We start from the raw sequence: 18,466 nt of genomic DNA on the forward strand, positions 1-18,466 counted from the left end.
TAATTGCTTTGCTTCCTTATCATCAACAAGAATATATTTTTAGTATTGAAGGTTAAAACTGCTAAAAAAATGAATGCAGTACTTAAAGCTTTTGAAAAGCCAAAGACAGAACATTGTTGGAGTTAAAAACTATGAATTTATTTAAAAACAATACAAAACTAAGAAAGTTTATATATCAAAATATAATAACAACATAAAAAACTGAGTTAGATTTTATAAATAATAATCTAGAATATAAATTGGCTAATTAAATTCAGTAGAAAATTTATTTCGGATATTACTAAAAAGAGAACTTCGGAAATTGATATGTGTAAATTAGCAAATAAACTTGTAAAGTATACAATTTGAATCCTAAATTCTCTTTGTATTCTAAATAAATCACATTTATTATACACACAAATTTCTATTTCTAAGTTTAATAATAAAACAAAAGGTACACATCAAAACCTAAACCATTTCAAAAAAAAACTAAACACTAATTAGATTTAAACATAAAAAATATTTATTATCTAACTTTAAAAAACTGTATTTTTATTAAAACTAATCATTCAGAGTAAAAAATCAAAATCATAATTTTGTGTGTATTATAAAAAACTTATTTTTTGATAGTTACACTCACAATGTATATTTTATTATAAATCTTTAAAAACTTAAGACATTTAAAAATCTGGGCTAACTTCAAAATTTTTAAATAAATTTTTCAATATTGGAAATATTTAAGGAAGAACTTCGAAAATTCTTGACAAATCTCTCATGTACGGCCAGACATCGGCATCCGTGTCTACATCTGTCTCAGCCCTCACTATCTTGTGCATTTGAGCGTATGATGATCGAAATTTCTTCGGCTGAGTTGGAGGTCGATTACCTAAAATATTATTAATAAAAATACAATAAGTCTATTTTGATACGAAAGATTATCATAAAAGTACTATTTTAAGTACTAGAATATAGTTTTTTAGGTAATTATAACAATAAGTAAGCAACTGTAAGCTCAGACCTTAATTTTTTTCATAAAAATTGACTTCGACTTAACATTAGCTTTATTTAATTAAACACCTCTCATGATAAATTTTTAGTATTCTTCAATTTAAAATAACATAAAATTGCAATTTTAACTTAATTCAACTTTTGAATAAATATTCATACTTCATTAAAACGTTTACATCTTCTATTTAAAAAACTAGTGCATGATAGACACCTAACTACACATAACTTGTCCGTTATTTTGTTTTAATAGTATTTTTTAAAGTAGATCAATTTATAAACAAAACAAAATACTAAAACTCCTCTGTACACTAAAATTTTTTTTAGTAATGACCTTAGAAGAATGCTTCGAACTAGTTTTTGAAGTTTATATTATATAAAAATATATCAAGGATATTATCAACATTAAGACTAATATGAATCATTGTATGATCAAAACTGGATTTAAAACACAACTCACCACTTATCATTTGATCAAATTCAGCATCGTGAGTGCGTTGAACTTTTCTAAAACAGTCAATGAGTTTCCACACAGTTGAATGATTCATTCCTAGTTCTGTTTGAATGCGACGATGAGCAGCTTCGGCGTTCGTATCCGCAAGTTCCTAATTATTTAAAAACAAACTTAAATTTTAACTTACAATAGCCAAATATTTGTAATAAAGGTTAAAAGATAAAAAGTATACAAAGCAGTTATTTTAATTTTATCTGCAGTACCATCAATATATTGATTTTTTAGAACTTCTTAAAAATTATTTTGTATTTATCAATTAATTTATAAAATATAAATAATATTTTCTTTTAGTTTCATAATTTGTGTTTCAATGTAAATTTTAGTTTATTAAAGCATTTCCATCTAAAAAAAATAATTTTTAAGGGCATGAGGGGTATTAAGACACTTAAAAACTTCTGAATTTCTAAAAACATGTAAAACAGTTTTTTCACAACTTGATCTTAATTTATATAATTGTTACTAAGTTACAAGATGCTTTTTACAGATATTAAAAACTCTTAAATTTTTTTGAGATTTAGCCGGTCAAAGTCGGAGACAACAATAGGTTCCTTTTAGGAGGTGAAAACTAAAACGGCGAATAACTAGAAATCACTAAAAATCTATCTTCCACTACATTTTTTGAAATAACAACCTCAAATTTTTAGAAAATGTTCCTCGCAATACTTACAAAAATTATGTTGGAAAATTATTTTTCTTAAATTCCTTGCAACAGAATTTTCTAAATACTGCAAGGAACATTTCTTATAAGTTCTAGTTAGTTATCTCATAAAACGTAGGAAAAGATATATTTTTAGTGAAATAGTATACTTTTGCCGTTTTAGTTTGCGCCTCCCATAAGGAACCTATTGTTGCCTCTGACATTGACTGGCTATATCTCAAAAAACTATTTTGAACTTTTAAAATCTGTAAAAAGCATCTTGTAACTTAGTAAAAACTATATAATTTAAGATCAAGTTGTGAAAAAGGTGTTTAAAATATTTTTAGAAATTCAGAAGTTTTAAAGAATTTGAACCGACAAAAATTGACACTTTGTCAGTATTTCTAAAAAAACTGCTTTAGTCTGACGCGTAGAAACCTTGTACAATTTTTAAATAATTTGGTTGTGAGTTTAATTTTTATAAGATCGTAAAATATTGTTTCAAACTACATCCCAGTAACTTATAAAACTTTAATTTAGAATAAATAAAAGTACTGTAAATATTTAAAATACTAACGGTAGAATCAGAATCATTTAAAAATCTTGGATAGGCATTCCACATACTCACTGGAAACACTGGATTTTGAGTGTGATCTCCTACCGGTTTACCTAAAACATAAATTAAGATACAATGACTAAAACCGTAGCATTTTGATTAGTGTCACTTAAATTTTTTAACCAGCATCAAACCTGTGAAGTAGTCTTCTAGCCAATGCACTAGAAAGCTAAGCTCTTTAGGTAGGTTGTGTCTCAAGTCACACAGCGCCCGTTGAATTCTTTGGGGCGGAACGAGGGCAATAGAGCTGACTGCTTTGCACAAAACAGCAAACTCTGCATCTTCACAATACCTTAAAAATCAATTTAGTGTGATTTAGTTTCACAGTTTATGGACTTTTTCAAGGAGCTTTGTAACGCAAGTTTTACTGTTAATTTACAGAGTAAACTAAAACATAAACAAACAGGAGAAAATATTTAATTGATTTAAATCTAATTAAAGAATTTTATGGTTTTTTAAACAGTTTTTTGTTTTACTTAAAATATTGAACAACGATTTATTTGTTTGTTCTTTTAAACAAGTTTTCAAATTTTAAAATATAAAACATTCAACTTTATTATTTTCCTAGAATATTATTAACCTAGGTTAAAAAAATACTTAATTGTATAATACAAGTTAAATTAATATATTTTCAAGAAAAAACAACTCTTGGATTTAAAAATGAAAATAGAAAAAATGTGTGGTGAACCCTTGGTTAGAGCATATAAACTTTCAAGTGGTAAAAAAGTTAACCTCACTAATAAAATAACTAACCTTCTGTGTTGTTCGGGACTCATTGTAATCCACTGTCGTTTGACTGCTTGGGCGAAGTGGAAAAAGTGGCCAGAGCATGACGCGGTTGGGAATGCCCTTTTAAGAGCTACGTACGCATCTGGCTCGAAGTCAATTGAAACTGTGGTAGGCTGAAAGTAAATATTTTTTTGATATTCAACAAGCAGATTTTAATCAACTTTTAAAGTGATACATCTGTGAAAATAAGGTCATAAAATCAAAAATTCCTATTAATAAACAATCATTTTCTTCAGTAAACTGCTTATTGAAAATTGTGATCTACTGGATGCACAAGTTATAATTTGGCAGGATCGGGATAACTTACAATTTTTTAGAATATTAATGATAAATTAAACTTCAAATAAAACTTTTTTTGTTTATTACCTATTATTATGTTCTAGCTATAATTAAATGAAACTAAATGAATAACTACTGGTTTACTTTGGAGTAATAAAAATATATCAAAATATAAAAAAGTACAACAAAAAGTATTGTTGTGCAATAAAAAGAAGAAAGAAAATGACAATAAATAAATATTTTATTGATCAAATTAAGGAAAAAAATATGCCAAAAGACTAAATTTGAATTGTATTTTTGAATTTTTCATTAAACATTTTTGAAACTTCTATAGAACAATAAGTATTTATACATGTTTGTAAATTTTAACAATATATGCAATAAATATTTGTAAAATTATTTATTATTGTAAATTTGTTTGTGCTGGATAGTTTGCTTGGAGTGCCTTTTAAGGGGACGTTTGTTAGTAATTTAGAATGATAGTTTTTTTAATAACAGTAATTTTGTTTCTAAAAATCAAACGAATGACAACTAACTGGATCGAGATCTGGCTAAAACCACATCTAGTATTGTTTTAAATAAAGATCTAGCTAATTCCGGAATCTTACCAAAAAAAGCATAACCAAGAATATCACTTTTACTAGCATAATACCAAAATATATATATCCAACTTGAAACTATGTTTATTTAGTTATATCTAAAGTTAAAAAATTTTAAGCTTAGAAGCTGTGTTATAAGATTTAACAAAAAATACTTTATTTTATCACCTTAAGATGTGGAAGTAATTGCTTTAATATGTCGAAAAACTTCAAGTATATTTGAGGAGTTTTGCAGGGTAAAAGAACATATAGAAAAGGAAAAATCCACTCATCTTGGCGAATCATCACTATATAGAGCTATAAAAAAAATTAATTTAAAACTCTAAAATACAACTAATAAAGCATTATACCACAAAATAAAATTACAACTAGTAAAATTTAATATAATCTTTAAAAAATATTAGAATCTACATTGTTCGACGTATGACTACCTTAAAGAGATAGCTTTTTTACAGGAAACTACCTTAAGCAGTGTATTTTTATAATAAATTTGCTCCTTAAGAAGTAAACATTTATTTAATTACCCTATAACACAAGTATTGAGATTATGAATCTAAAGCAACTTAAACAAAAATTTAGAAGACTATACTTAGTTTCCAACTAATCAAATGTCATCAAAAACTTTTCAGTTTATGTATATCATAAATTTTATTTGAATTTATTAATTAGACTGCAGAAAATGAGTTGCCACAAATAATGTGTAAACAATAATATACTTTTTGAAATGTACTAGATTTGAAAATACAACAGAATTACCTTAGTACTGCGTATTTAAAGGCACAATGTTTAAGCTACATAAATCTATTCTTCTTTATGAAAATTTTTCAGTAAATATATTGAACACCTTAGTTGATTAAAACAGTTATGTTATTTAAGCCTTAGTTATTTAAATAGTTTACGATTAAAAAAAACTATTTATTCGGTAGAAAAACTGTAAAAATAAAAATACTTCGAACTAACTTTTCCGTCATGGTACACTTTAGGAGTCAATGAAAATGTGCCATCGAAAATAACATGCTTAATATTATTCTCTTCGCTTCCCGCATCTCTTACATTGGACTCCCTTCCGAATACCAAAATTCGGTTTCTACCTGCCTCTTGACCACAATCGTGTAACAGAAAATTCTCTAAAAATTATTTTTTAAATTTTATTACTAGCTATGCAAACTTCTAATAAAGAATGAATAAGTGAGAAAAGAAAACTAACCGGTTATATTGCTTTTAGGCTCAGAAGTGTACACTGTGTATCTGTTGCTGATTGCCATGTTTTCAATTCTACTTGGATCTCTTGCTATTGAAGTCCTTCGGTGTCTGTTTATAAAAATCTCAAGGTGGTTTTCATCAACGAGAGCTCTAGCCGGATCGGACAAAATTTTTACTCCTTCCCTTATCATCTAAAATTAAAAATAAAAATATAATAAATGACTAATTTTGCATGGAACTAAAAATGTATATAAGCTTTGACATTAAGAAAAATTAACTTTAACGGAATATATTATGTCATTTACATTTTAACAGCATTTAAAAATATTTTACATAGAGCAAGCTTTTTTTATCTTAAATTTTGTTTTATGTGTACTGTGTTATTTTAGAATTTCTTAAATTTTTGTCTTTTTACAAAGCCTAAAGAACTAATTCCAAACAGAATTTATATTACTTTTGTAAAAATGAATAAAAAAAAAGATTTTTTTTTATAAAGAAAATTTTTATTTTAAAAACTATTTAAAAATCTAGTTACAAAAACGGAATTACTTACAGTTCTAGGGTCATCGTCAGTTTCTAAAGCTTGTCTTTTTAATATTTGTTTTAATTTCTTTATTTCTACATCTCTTGAATCAATTTCGTGATTATGCATATTGACTTGTTTCACAATCTGACAAAAAAAAACAGTGATCTTTATATAGTCTTCACTCGAGTTCTTAACAGAAAATGAATATATTATCTCAAAAATACTTTACTACTTTAGTATTTTAAAACCTCATTGGTCGTGGCATCCGTGTGAAGTCTGACTTGGCATCCGTGAGCTCGATGGTCGCACCTCCAGAACTTCACTCTTCCGTCTGTTGAGTGCCTGTCGAATGCATACATGCAACCGCCTTCTATTAATTTTTCTTTTGGCTTTTTCTCCACTTGAGTCTGCAAGAGATTGTAATTTGTTCATGTATTTGGTCAATACATTATTAGAAAAAATGTGCAGTTTTATAAAATATATTTCTCTGATTTTTACCAGGTGAAGGCATTGGAACATAAGCAATTTTGTTAATTTCTAGAAAAATTTTGCAATTTTAGTATGACTTTAAAGGATTTTTTGTTAATTTTTTACTATTTGAAGGCTTTGAAAAATAAGGAATTTTGTAAATTTCTACAGACAAAATCTGACATTCTTCAAGTTTTGTCAAATTTCCTGACTGTTGTCTTTTTTTTTCCGACTTTTCCTGACATTGTGGCAAACCTGCAAACTAATTTTTAAAAAAGTTACTAATCGAAGGTAAGGGATAGGGATAACAGTGATAAAAAATAAATACCAAATAAAAATTATTAATCAAAAAAAATAATGGGAAAAATAAATTGTAAAAACAAAAATAAAAAATTTACCGACCGACGGTAAGGGTTAGCGGTAATAGTGACAGCATAAAAAAAAATTTAAGTTTATAAAAAAATAATTTAAATTTTTTAAACTTATGCACAAGTGTCTTCGTGCAAAAGTGACTTTCCGTGCAAAAGTGCCCTCTTGTGCTAAAGTGACGCTCGTGCAAAAGTGACACCCACCCCATTTTGTAGAATGATTATCAAGGTTAAAATAGGAAAAAATAAAACAAAACTCATACCCTGGGAGGTACAAACAGCGACTCTTGAAAATAATAATCTTCAGGTTCATTTTTGGCTGGCATCATGAGTGGATCGTCTTGAACTATGTTTATGTTGATTAAACCATCTGAAATTATTTTTTTTTTTCATTTCTAGGACAATAAAAATTATACGACACAGTTTAAGTATGTAGAACTTGATTTTAAATTCTAACAGAACATTGATTTCGAGAATTTTAAACTGGGTGTTAAATTGCTCAATATTATCTCTATAACTAAAGGTAATTATCAAAAAAATAATTAACTTTTATATTTGCTAAACTGTAAACCATGTATGACTAAAACATAACCATATTTTTTTTTACTTGAATAGAAGTTATAAATAAAAACTTACAATACAAGTGCAATTTTAGTAAAATAAGATTAAATTTTAATAAAATTCTTAAAAGATCACAATATGAATAAGATAGGTGTTAATTTTCAAGTCTTTTTTTAAATAAAGCTTTAAAAATATAGCTAGTTATGATTTAATTTTTAATACTAAAATGTAAGCAATAACAACTTTACAAACCGCTACTGTGAAGTGGCTCATAGTCGGCCAACGTATCTGAACTTTGTTCAAGCGATAGCATGTCTTCATCTGACAAATCTCCTACAAAAAAAATAATTTAAAATATAAATTATGTACTGTACTTGGACTTACATTTTGTTGTCATTTATTTATGTATCTTTACATGGTTGCCAATTAGTCACAATGTTTTTCTGACCATTTTGCACAACTTTTTTTCTGACTAAGTAGCAATAATACGACATACATATTTTTTACTACATATGTGGGAAAAAAATCAGAAAAGTTTTTATTTTATGCAAAGTAGTCAAGAAAACATTCCTAACTAAAGAGTAACCATGATTTTATTACAACTCAAAAATCTGATAACAAAACTATACTCTTTTTCATTTAACACTTACAAAACTTTTCATTCATTGCATTAGTTCTATATATATACTTTTGTAACCATTAAAAACATCAACTAGCCTGTAAACTCTACGAGTACTTGCTGCACGACGTGAGGGTTGTCCACTGTCGGTTGCAGCCCATCATAACTGCAATGGTGATCGTTACTCGAATGACGAGAGCTGGTGAATTTGAAATCATCATCGTGATGCTGGTAAACTGAAGATTGTCGGTAAGATGAAAAATGATGAGACTCCTGCTCCATTTCTTCTATTTCGTCTCCTTTTGTAATACATTGTCATATATTAACTTGTGTAAAAAGTTATTTGTAAATTATATACTTCTTACTAGCCATGCACAATATTAATTTATAATAGTATTTTTACATTACAAAAAACTAACACATTTCTACGTTTCTGTAATATACTGTTTCAAGTAATAGAAAATCATTAGCAATTATGTTTAAACCAAGCCAGAATGTTGTAGTTTAAGTCTATATTAAATTGATTTAAATAATAATTCAACTGTCATTTGTGTTACTTTAAATTTTCTAACAAAAACTAATATTATGGAAACCAACCACTTATATTCCCCTCTTCTACAATAGATGGTGTAAGAATTGGAACTGTTGTATCAACTAATGATCTTTCCCTGTTAATAACTTTGGCCAAATTGCGTTTTTGGATTGCGTTTAGTTCAAAGTTTAAGTTAGGAAGCTCCAATAAACTTGACTTGATAACCTGTATAAATAAAACTTAGAAATATCAAAAAAAAACATTATCAAGTGCACATTAATTTTCATTTTAGTTTATGTTATTTTTTAAGTTTAAAAGTATAAATTTTAAAACAGTAAGTAAAACGTAATGTAAAATAACTAAAATACTAACAAATCTTTTTGTGAAATTTAATTTCCTATAATTTTTAAATATTAAAATATTATATTATATAAATATTATAATTGTTTGACCATCAACAACAATCCACGTGACATTTTGCAACCTTGTTTAGCCCTTATTGGGACTTATTAGGCAGACATAGTCACGATTAACCGTTGTTGTAAGCAAACTAACTACTTTCTAACTTAACTTCTTTCGCACTGAAGTATCAGTTAAATGTCGGAAAACATCTTGGTTTTGCCGACAATGGTCTAAAACATTTTTATTACAATACAACAATAACTTCAAAAATAATTTTTCCAAAATACCATTACGTTTTAAGTATATTGTAATTGAAAAAATATTAAACTTGATTTTATGTATTTATATTTACGAAAATACTTAATTTTAAATAAAAATTAAAGTAAATAATTATTTTAATTAACAACTTAAACTTAACAATTTAAAACCTGAGCTGGATTATCGTTGCATTGTAAAGCTCTAACTTTGACAATAGCTTTAAGTCTTTTTAATTCAACATCTTTAGGATCATTGTCATGGTTATGAATATTTCTCATTTTAACAATCTGTGTAAAAAAAATTCAATCACAAACTAAATCACTTTATTTTTGGTAGCTTAAGAGACGTACAACTATTTTTTATAGAAATTTATAGTATTACTAAATTAAAAATCAAACAAACAAAAGAAGAAATTCAGTTTTAATTCTTTTATGAGAATATATCTTAATTGATTAATTAATAGAAAATTAAATTGTTTGAAACTTTTAAGATAAAAAGTTCAAAAAATAAAAACCTAAAATTAATGCTTTGTTCATTTATTAATGAAAGAAAAACTTTTACGTAGCAAACATTGAAACAATAACCATCTTAGTAAAGATATACTTGATGCAAATTATTGATCTTAAAAATAGTATTATTATCAAAGAAAAAAACTTATCTTTATTTCATCGATAATTGTATTTATATAATACCAATAACTTATATCAAATAGTTTTCAACAAGACAGTTTTGGTTTTAAAGTTTATTTTGGAAAAGGTTTTATTTTTATTTAATTTAAGTTTACAGTTAAATTACGAAATAAACATTATGCTTTACTAACATTTTCTACTTATATATGCAAAATTTGAATAACAACGTCAAAAATGTTTCCCTTATTTTAGTCTAATTGCAAAATTAGTTTTGAAAATTTACTTGGTTTTTACTTCAAGTTTATTGAATATGAAAGTAACACCTCAAAGTACTATAAACTTTAACATGCAAAAAAAATTGTAAAATTTATCTAAAAAAATCCTTTGATGGATAATCAATATAAGAAATATATAGAGGAGTTCCTTAATTTAAAAAAAAAATTCTTACCTATATACAACTCGGAGTTAAGAATAAATGTTGAACTTATATGAGAACGTTTAATAACATTATTAAAGTTAATATTTTCAAGAACAAAAGTTAATAAGAATCTTTTTTAAACAATAACTATGTTTCATTTTAATTAGTGTTAGAAACTAGGATAAAATATGTAAAAACAAAAATAATCTCTTGAAAAAATCTTAAATTAGTCTAAGAATTCCAATGTATTAAAACTTTTCTTAGTTAGCTATTATCTACTAAATAAATTTAAAAAAATATTTTTTGCTATGTATATGTATTAAGTTGGTGATTAAAGCATAAACATATTTTGTAAAAATTAATTTTAAGTGTTCTATATTTATGCAACGGTTTAGATTTTTCCCAGACCTTCAATCTAGATAAATTTTAGAATTATAAATTACACCATAAAAATTAGTTTGCTTCATATATGAATATAAATGACCGTATTTTATTTTGTTAAGCTACGTATACTTTTATACAAATGTATAACTTAATGGTTTTGTTTTATTTCAGATAAATTACAATTTAAACTATTGTACTCATTTGTTAATCAAAGCATTTAATATTTTCTTTACTATTGTTAATACTAATAAACTAAGTTGGTAATATGCTAATTATAAAATTTAAAAAAAAGAAACCCTGTTAGTGTGCACATCCGTATGAATCCTGACTTTGCACCCTTGAGAGCGCTTATCACATCTCCAAAACTTGTATCTCTTGTTCTTACTAAAAGAAATAAAGTTGTACATGCAACCTTCGTGTATGAACTTTTCCGGCGGAGGTTTACGAAACTGACCTTTTTTTTCCTTATTTTGACTGTGATGTTGCATATGGTACTGCTGTTCACCTTGATAATTTTTTTTTTATATTTAGTGCATTTTATTAGTGTATAAATAGTTAAGCATTAACTTAATTCTGCTTTACTTAAATGGTACTATTTAGAAGATTAATGCTTATAGTGCACTTTAGATCAAACAGAAAGCACTAATATTTTTCTGGTATTATTTTACACTATACGGCATTTATTTACTCGCATTTACTATGCTTATTTTTGACTAACTAGCTTTATACTATATAGTTATGAACATTAGCTAGTTATATACTCTGACATTTAATTATAAAAACATAAACATAGTACTTAAAAAAGACTTTTAAAAAATTAATAACCACTGATTAAATTTTTTTTTAGTTTATACTAAAATTATAATACTTTAACAAACATTAATTAAAAATAAAAGCATAAATAAATTAAGATAACTGATCAGAAAAAAACTGTTGATTATATTTGGTATATTATCATCTAGTACCACATAGTTTCTACTCAAAAGAAACAAGAAAGCTTGTATTTTCATATCTAAGAAAAAAATCACAAAACCTTGAAGAAATTTATAAAAAACAAGTAGCCACTCTCATTAAGTCTTTCTATTAAAAAATCATGCAAAAAAAAAAATTTATCAGTAAAAAGTAATAGAAGCTTAGTTTGAAACTTTTTTCGAACTTTAATATTTAAAACATAGAAAGTATTAAAAACTTATCTCAACAAAATATTTAACTATCGAGAACAACAAAAATACATTGAAAAAAAAAAAAGTAATAAACATTATTTATTAATCATTAAAGTAAACATGTTTTACTTATAAATTTACATAGAAATTAGAAAAATTATAATGAATGTAATATTTTTCTATTTATTACTTGACAACGAAATACTTGAATAGAAAATAAAAAGAACTGATAAAAGGTTAAATTATAATATTAGTTAATCAAGATCATAACTACTAAAACCTGATTGTCCGGAGTTTAACTTCGTCTGATAAATGTTAGTAAAATAGTCAGTGGACTCGTTACAATCAACTATATTTATATTTTGCTGCTGTAACATATGTTCATCAGTTTGACCAACTATAGGCTTTTGATTGTATATGTGATGTTGCGGGTCTAGCATGTCTGCTGCAAAACCTTTAAAAAAAATTCTTAGTAAATTTAGAAAATTATCTTAAATTAACCTTGAAAAGTACTTTATTAAATAGTAATACCAAGCAATAAATTCATAATATTCAGAATAAACTGTGAAACTATTTATTCAAATAACAAATAATACTGTTTGTAGTACTCATAATAGAAAATTCAAAATTGTTACTATTATTTCTAAAACACAAAAAAGAGTATTTAAAATTGCATAATAATATTAAAAATTCAAAATAATTTTTAATGATGATGATTTTAAAAATACTTATATATTAAATTACTTCTATTATAAAATTGATAAAAAATAATTATGTATTATATAAATTTCACAGTCAAATCAGTGTTCTTCAAAATATTAACAGTGACTTGCTTGAACTTTATTCAGTGCACAGCATAATTTGTGAGAAATTTTAATATTTTCATATAAAGTACTGGTTTTAGCTTATATTTGTTCAAATTAAACTTTATTTGTAGATAATGTTTACAAATTAAAACAGTTTTCAAAAATAAATTCCAAAAACCGGGAAGATGTCAAACAAAGCAGACATTAATAAGCGGACAAAATTGTACGTGCAGACAAAATTGCATGACGATACTTTTAAACGGAGACACTTTCACACTGAATTGCTGAATTTTTTATCAGAGACCCTCAAGTATTTTTTATCAGTTATTTTAATTTTAAAAACTATAAAAGAATACCAGGGTTGCCACTAGTTTTTCCAAAAATTTTGCAGACTTTCCAAATTTATATCAGGTTTTTAAAAGTATACATTTTTGGGTCTATTTTTAGTTTAGAGGTAAGTTTAAGGTAAGAAATTGTGTTAAATAGTATATATAAATTGTAAAGATACTGTAAAGCTTTTTAAATATGTTTTTTATTAAAAAAAATTTGATGATGACAAAAATTTTTTTTATTTGTATGAAAGATTTTTCTGTCAAAATGAAATTTTACTACTGAACATGTAAAAATTGTTAAAATTCCAGGTTTTTCCAGGATTCCAGGTAAAGTGGCAACCCTGGAATATGCAAAGTTTTTCACTTTATATAAAGGTTTGCTTTTACAAGTTTAATTTAAGTTTTTATAAGACTCCTACAAACATATTTTATTAAAATACTGTTGTGATTTATACTGTTGTGATGAAACGCGTAGAAATTTTAATAAACAATACAAACATGAGTTGTTTTTTGTATTACTAATACATATACATATTATAATTTTTCAATTAAATCATGAATTAAGTAAAGCAAATTTATTATAGGTTTAAACTAAAACCACTGGTAATGACTAATTAGGGTTGCCAAATTCTTTTGGAAAAGTTTCTCCAGGTTTTCAAATTTTTTTCCAGGTTTTTAAAAGACACATTTTTGGGTCTATTTAATTTAGAGTTAAGTTTAAGGTAAAAACTGTATTAAATAGTATAAAAACATTGAAAATATACTCAAAAGCTACTTTAAATGTGTTTTTTAATAAAAAAACTTTTGATGATGACAAAAAATTTTTTATCTATATGATAGAATTTTTAAGTCAAATGGAAATTTTACTACTGGACATGTTAAAATTGTTAAAAATTCCAAGTTTTTCCAGGGATTTTTTTTTTAATTTCAAATTCCAGGTTTTTCTAGGTTTTAAGGTTTTTGGCAACCCTGAATAATTCAATAACTAAGTATTATAACTGTAGTTTTGTTAGTAACAACAAATTAAACTTATGTTTTACATACTTTTTTCTATAATAGCTCCAACTTATTTATAAATGTACTTATTTATGTGCAAACTATAAAACTCAAACCATGCTCAGACAGGTTAAGACTTGGTGTATGAACTTCAACTGTGTGCATGGTTTGCTGTTGATGATGGCCCATCTGTGCACGTAACATCTGAGAGCCTAATAAGGCCTCTGATGCAGTTCTTGGCTGTATCAGTTGCTCTTGTGACGTAACACTCGGTAGTCTTATCAATTCTCCTTCTTGCTGATCGTCCAATACAACTTGGTTGACTACAATAAAGACATTTATATGAAAAAAAAGTTTTATTGTATTTTTTGTTTTTTAATAGTTGCAATTAAGTATATTTTAATGAACTTGGTAACGAAATACTATAAACTAGCTTTAAAAAGGTATTATTAATAATTTTATATACATAAGTAGATACTTTTTTTGGAAATTGAAAATAGATGTTGAATTAAAGTTTCTTAACTTTTTCAATTCTTAATCATTTAAAAATAATTAGAATATTTTAATAAATTATACAAAGAATTTTTTTTTAACCAAATATGTTAGTAAAGCATGCGAAACCTATACTTTTGACATCGTTGTTGTCCTCATCTTGTATAATCAACTGTCCCTCTTCATGATGGAGTTCTGTGCCTTGATTTGCATAAATTTGCTCATCTTGCTCATAATTGACTTCTTCAGTTTCTGTTTCTATTGTTGAAGCAGTCACAATCTGTTGTTCTTCAGCAGTCAGTTCTGTCTGCTGAAATTTTTATTAAAATTAATTACAATCATATCGCATATCAAATAAATTTAAATTCATATGTACTAATAGAAGATATAAAATAAATGACACTCAAAATACTTTTTCTTTGCAAGCAATATTAAAAAAAAAAATTATAGGTCATATTACTATTGAAAACTTTATAACAAAATAAAAAATACTACTGTTAGAGTAAATTTGTATACAAGATACATAAAATAAGCAGCACAGTATACCCACAAGCAAAAAAGTGCAAAACTGTAGTCATTTTAAATTTAAAAATAATATTTTTTGTCATGTTTAAGTTGTTTTTTAGCTATAAAACATCTAATACAAAGCACATATCATTGAAAAACAGTTTAACTCAAAGCAAATAAAGTAAAATTCAGTATTTTTAATTTTTATACTTTATAAAAAGTTTTCATGTTTTTTTTGTGTAGGTACAATTTTCAAGTGTTGTGAGAACTCAGGTATATAATGCTTATTTTTATGTCTCATACTCATGGTTTCCACTGATCAAGCTGAAAAAAATTTCCTGACTTTTCCTGACTTTTTCCTGACTTTTTACCAAAATTTTCCTGACTTTTCTAAATCAGTTTTACTTATATAAATTGTTCACTTAGTTTAAAAAAATACTACTTAAACTATGTATTCAATATAAAATCCTTAAATTAAAAATCAATTAAAAAAGAATATACTTAAGTAACTGTAAAAAAAAACATAAAAATGTAAACTATATATCTGTTGTATAAAATATTTCCTCTTATCATTTAGTATAAAATTTGTGACAAATAAATCTCCCTTATATTTTAAAGACTAAAGTTACTCTAGTCTACAAAAAATACAAATAATAAGTAAACTTAATCATGGCATGTATCTCTCTTATAACTTATTTTACAAATTTAAACAACTTTGAAAAGATTATAAAGAAGTAAAGTATACACATTAACTTGTTACATAAAATACTAAACTAACTGCTTAGTTATAAAGAACTCAATTATTTAAACAAAAATCACTTTGATTCTAAAATTATGCTAGATAAACTTTTGTGTATATATCACAGTTTCACTATGGAAGTGTCTTTGCTACAGATCATCAATACTAAAAGCTTAAAAAATCTGCTTGTTCAAGTAGGGTATTTGTTCAATATGTTAATAGAATTTTTTTGCAGTTTTATAAAGGATATTTTACTAATTTATACCAGGTGAAGGCATTGAAAATAAAATTAAATATTTTTGTAAATTTATAGGAAAATTTTGGAATTTTTTTTGACTTTAAAGGACTTTTAATTAATTTTTACCATTTGAAGGCTCTGGAAAACAAGGAATATTGTAAATTTAAACTGACAAAATCTGACTTTTTTTTTAATTTAATTAAATTTCCTGACTTTTTTTCAAAACCCCCTATTTTTTCCCAACTTTTCCTGGCTTTTGTCATTTTTTTAAATTTTTCCTGACTTTTTGTGATTTCCTGACTTTTCCTGACCGAGTGGCAACGCTGCATACTAAGTTCAAAAATCAAATTAACAATTTTTAATTAACAACTTATGCTAATTACAACAGTTAACTTTAAAATCTAAATACTAACTTGAATAATTTCATCTTGCATCATAGCTGATGATTCTACAACCTCACTAGTTTCTATGAGTTGATCTTCTATAGGTTGTATATTATCCATTTGATATTATCTTAAAAATCTAATAAAAGCATAACTTATAAATATGTTAAGATTAAACATACATATAAAATTATAGTTTTTAACTTTTAAATAATCTAACCTCTCTTTTATTTCATAATTAATAAAACTTGAAGATTAGGAAAATATTCTTTGTATTATAAAGTAAAATTTGAATATAAAAATGAAAAACTATCAAAAAAATAATAATCGATTAAAAAAAATATTTTAGTCTTTTTTTTAATTCATAGCATAAAATTGTTTACTATTATTAGATTAGGCTTCTAAAATTTTAATAATTTCTTCAACCTTCAAAACATATAACTTTGATGAATTAGTCCTTTGTATGCTTAATTTTTAGGGTCCTTAAACATTTCATCCATGTATCTCAAAAAAAAATTAGTTCAAAAAAATTGTAAAAAGCAACTGCTAGCTAAATTAAAATATTCAAAATAAGATCAACTTGTTAAAAATGTGTGTTACCCATTTAATATAACAGTGAGCTGGTGTACTATGTATTTTACAGTCACCAGGGTTAATATAATTTAAGAGTTCTCATATGTATAACCATCATAACATAGTACATAAATTTTTGTTTGTATTAACTTAAAATACTATGACTGAGTAAATTTGTGACTATATGCTCAAAACATATATAGCAAATATGCTATACAACACATTGTCAAGTATTTTTAAGCTAATAGCTGCTTTTCATATTTCCAGTTATATTTTAAGAAATATTTAAAGTCTTTTTCAACACTAAGTTTAACATCCACTAATTTCAAAGTACCTGGTTTTAGAAAATAATTTTCCCAAGTCAATTTACAAAACAATGTTCACATTAAGATATACAAGAACATGAAGATATCAATTTAATAAAACAGGATTACCAAAGGTTTTTGAGAGATTACTCCCCATATGTCTAAATTTCTTTCGGGTTTTCAAAAGTACAAGTGTTTGGTCTATTTTAGTAAAAAATATTCTAATATTCTAAATAGTTCAAGGTAATAAACTGTTTTAAATAGATAACAACATTGAAAAGATACTTTAAATGTATAACAAAAGAAAATATCTATATGGAAATTTTTTGTGTCAAATCTAAATTTCTTTACTTAACATGTAAAAATTGTTTAAAATTCCAGGTTTTAGAGTGATCATTGTTTGAAGTTGTAGGGTTTTTTTAATTTTTCAAATTTCAGGTTTTTTTACCTAAATATCAAAATCCAAGTTTTTCCAGGATTCCAGATTTTTGGCAACCCTGATAGGTTCACAGTGGGCCAGAATCTAATAGGTTCACAGTGGGCTAAACTAGACATAGGTTTAAACAACAAAAAAACTTAATAAACATACCTTAATTTACTTTATTATGTAATTTTAATATATCTTAAGAATTAAAAAGTTGTTTCAGAGTTTATACCATAATTTTCAAGGTTTAATGGCTACTAAAGCTAAAAAATGGTATAACATGAAAAATTGAAATATTTTTTCGTTTCTTTTTTGTCATAAAGTTCTATTAATTTTTTTTTTTACAATTTTGTTACAACATATTTTTCAAATATTGTAAGGTATACTTCCTATAAATTTGAGGTGTTTATGTCAAAAAATGTAGGAGATAGATTTTTAGTGATTTCTATTATTTGCTGTTTTAGTTTTTTCTCCTATTATAAGGAACCTATTGTACTATCTAACTTTAAATAACTTTATCTCAAAATTACTTTCCATCCTAAAATCTGTAAAAGGCAACTTTTAGCTTAGTAAAATTTCTACAAAATAAGATCAAATTGTGAAAAAAGTGATTTATCTCCATGCCTTTAATCAATTAAAAATAACTAAATACTTAACGCATAATCCTCTAAATATGGACTTTTATAAATTTAATCTACTAAAACCAAGTTTTATTAAAATAT

At 25.3% G+C, this 18,466-nt stretch overlaps 1 protein-coding gene across 2 annotated transcripts; it reads right to left on the bottom strand.

Moving 5' to 3' along the window:
* Positions 1-605: 605 nt before the first annotated feature.
* Positions 606-16,581, bottom strand: LOC145842407 (uncharacterized). 2 transcript variants are annotated; one of them, XM_082949842.1, is made up of 20 exons: positions 16,473-16,581; positions 14,711-14,885; positions 14,200-14,406; positions 12,230-12,403; positions 11,083-11,291; positions 9,526-9,642; positions 8,761-8,920; positions 8,262-8,462; positions 7,797-7,877; positions 7,247-7,353; positions 6,396-6,554; positions 6,175-6,291; positions 5,626-5,812; positions 5,379-5,545; positions 4,587-4,715; positions 3,505-3,653; positions 2,886-3,043; positions 2,713-2,804; positions 1,445-1,589; positions 606-865 (listed from the first exon to the last, which is right to left on the bottom strand). In XM_082949842.1, exons 1-20 carry the CDS (start codon positions 16,560-16,562, stop codon positions 717-719), a joined length of 2,973 nt encoding a protein of 990 aa, XP_082805968.1. In that variant the 5' UTR covers positions 16,563-16,581; the 3' UTR covers positions 606-716. The 2 variants fall into 2 exon arrangements, with proteins under 2 accessions (XP_082805968.1, XP_082805967.1); XM_082949841.1 differs by having other exon boundaries at positions 14,705-14,885.
* Positions 16,582-18,466: the final 1,885 nt, after the last annotated feature.

The sequence above is a fragment of the Thalia democratica genome, chromosome 8 (assembly GCF_965202585.1).
Source record: "Thalia democratica chromosome 8, ktThaDemo2.hap1.1, whole genome shotgun sequence".
In the NCBI taxonomy this organism is placed as follows: Eukaryota; Metazoa; Chordata; class Thaliacea; order Salpida; family Salpidae; genus Thalia; species Thalia democratica.

Bases quoted from the DNA above. Each gene is read 5' to 3' on its own strand.
- LOC145842407 (XM_082949841.1), bottom strand. From the start codon at position 16,562: ATGGATAATATACAACCTATAGAAGATCAACTCATAGAAACTAGTGAG. The intron at 5,546-5,625 runs GTTAGTTTTCTT...AATAATTTTTAG, and splicing joins GCCTAAAAGCAATATAACCG to AGAATTTTCTGTTACACGAT. The intron at 1,590-2,712 runs GTTAGTATTTTA...TTAAATAATTAG, and splicing joins TAAATGATTCTGATTCTACC to GAACTTGCGGATACGAACGC.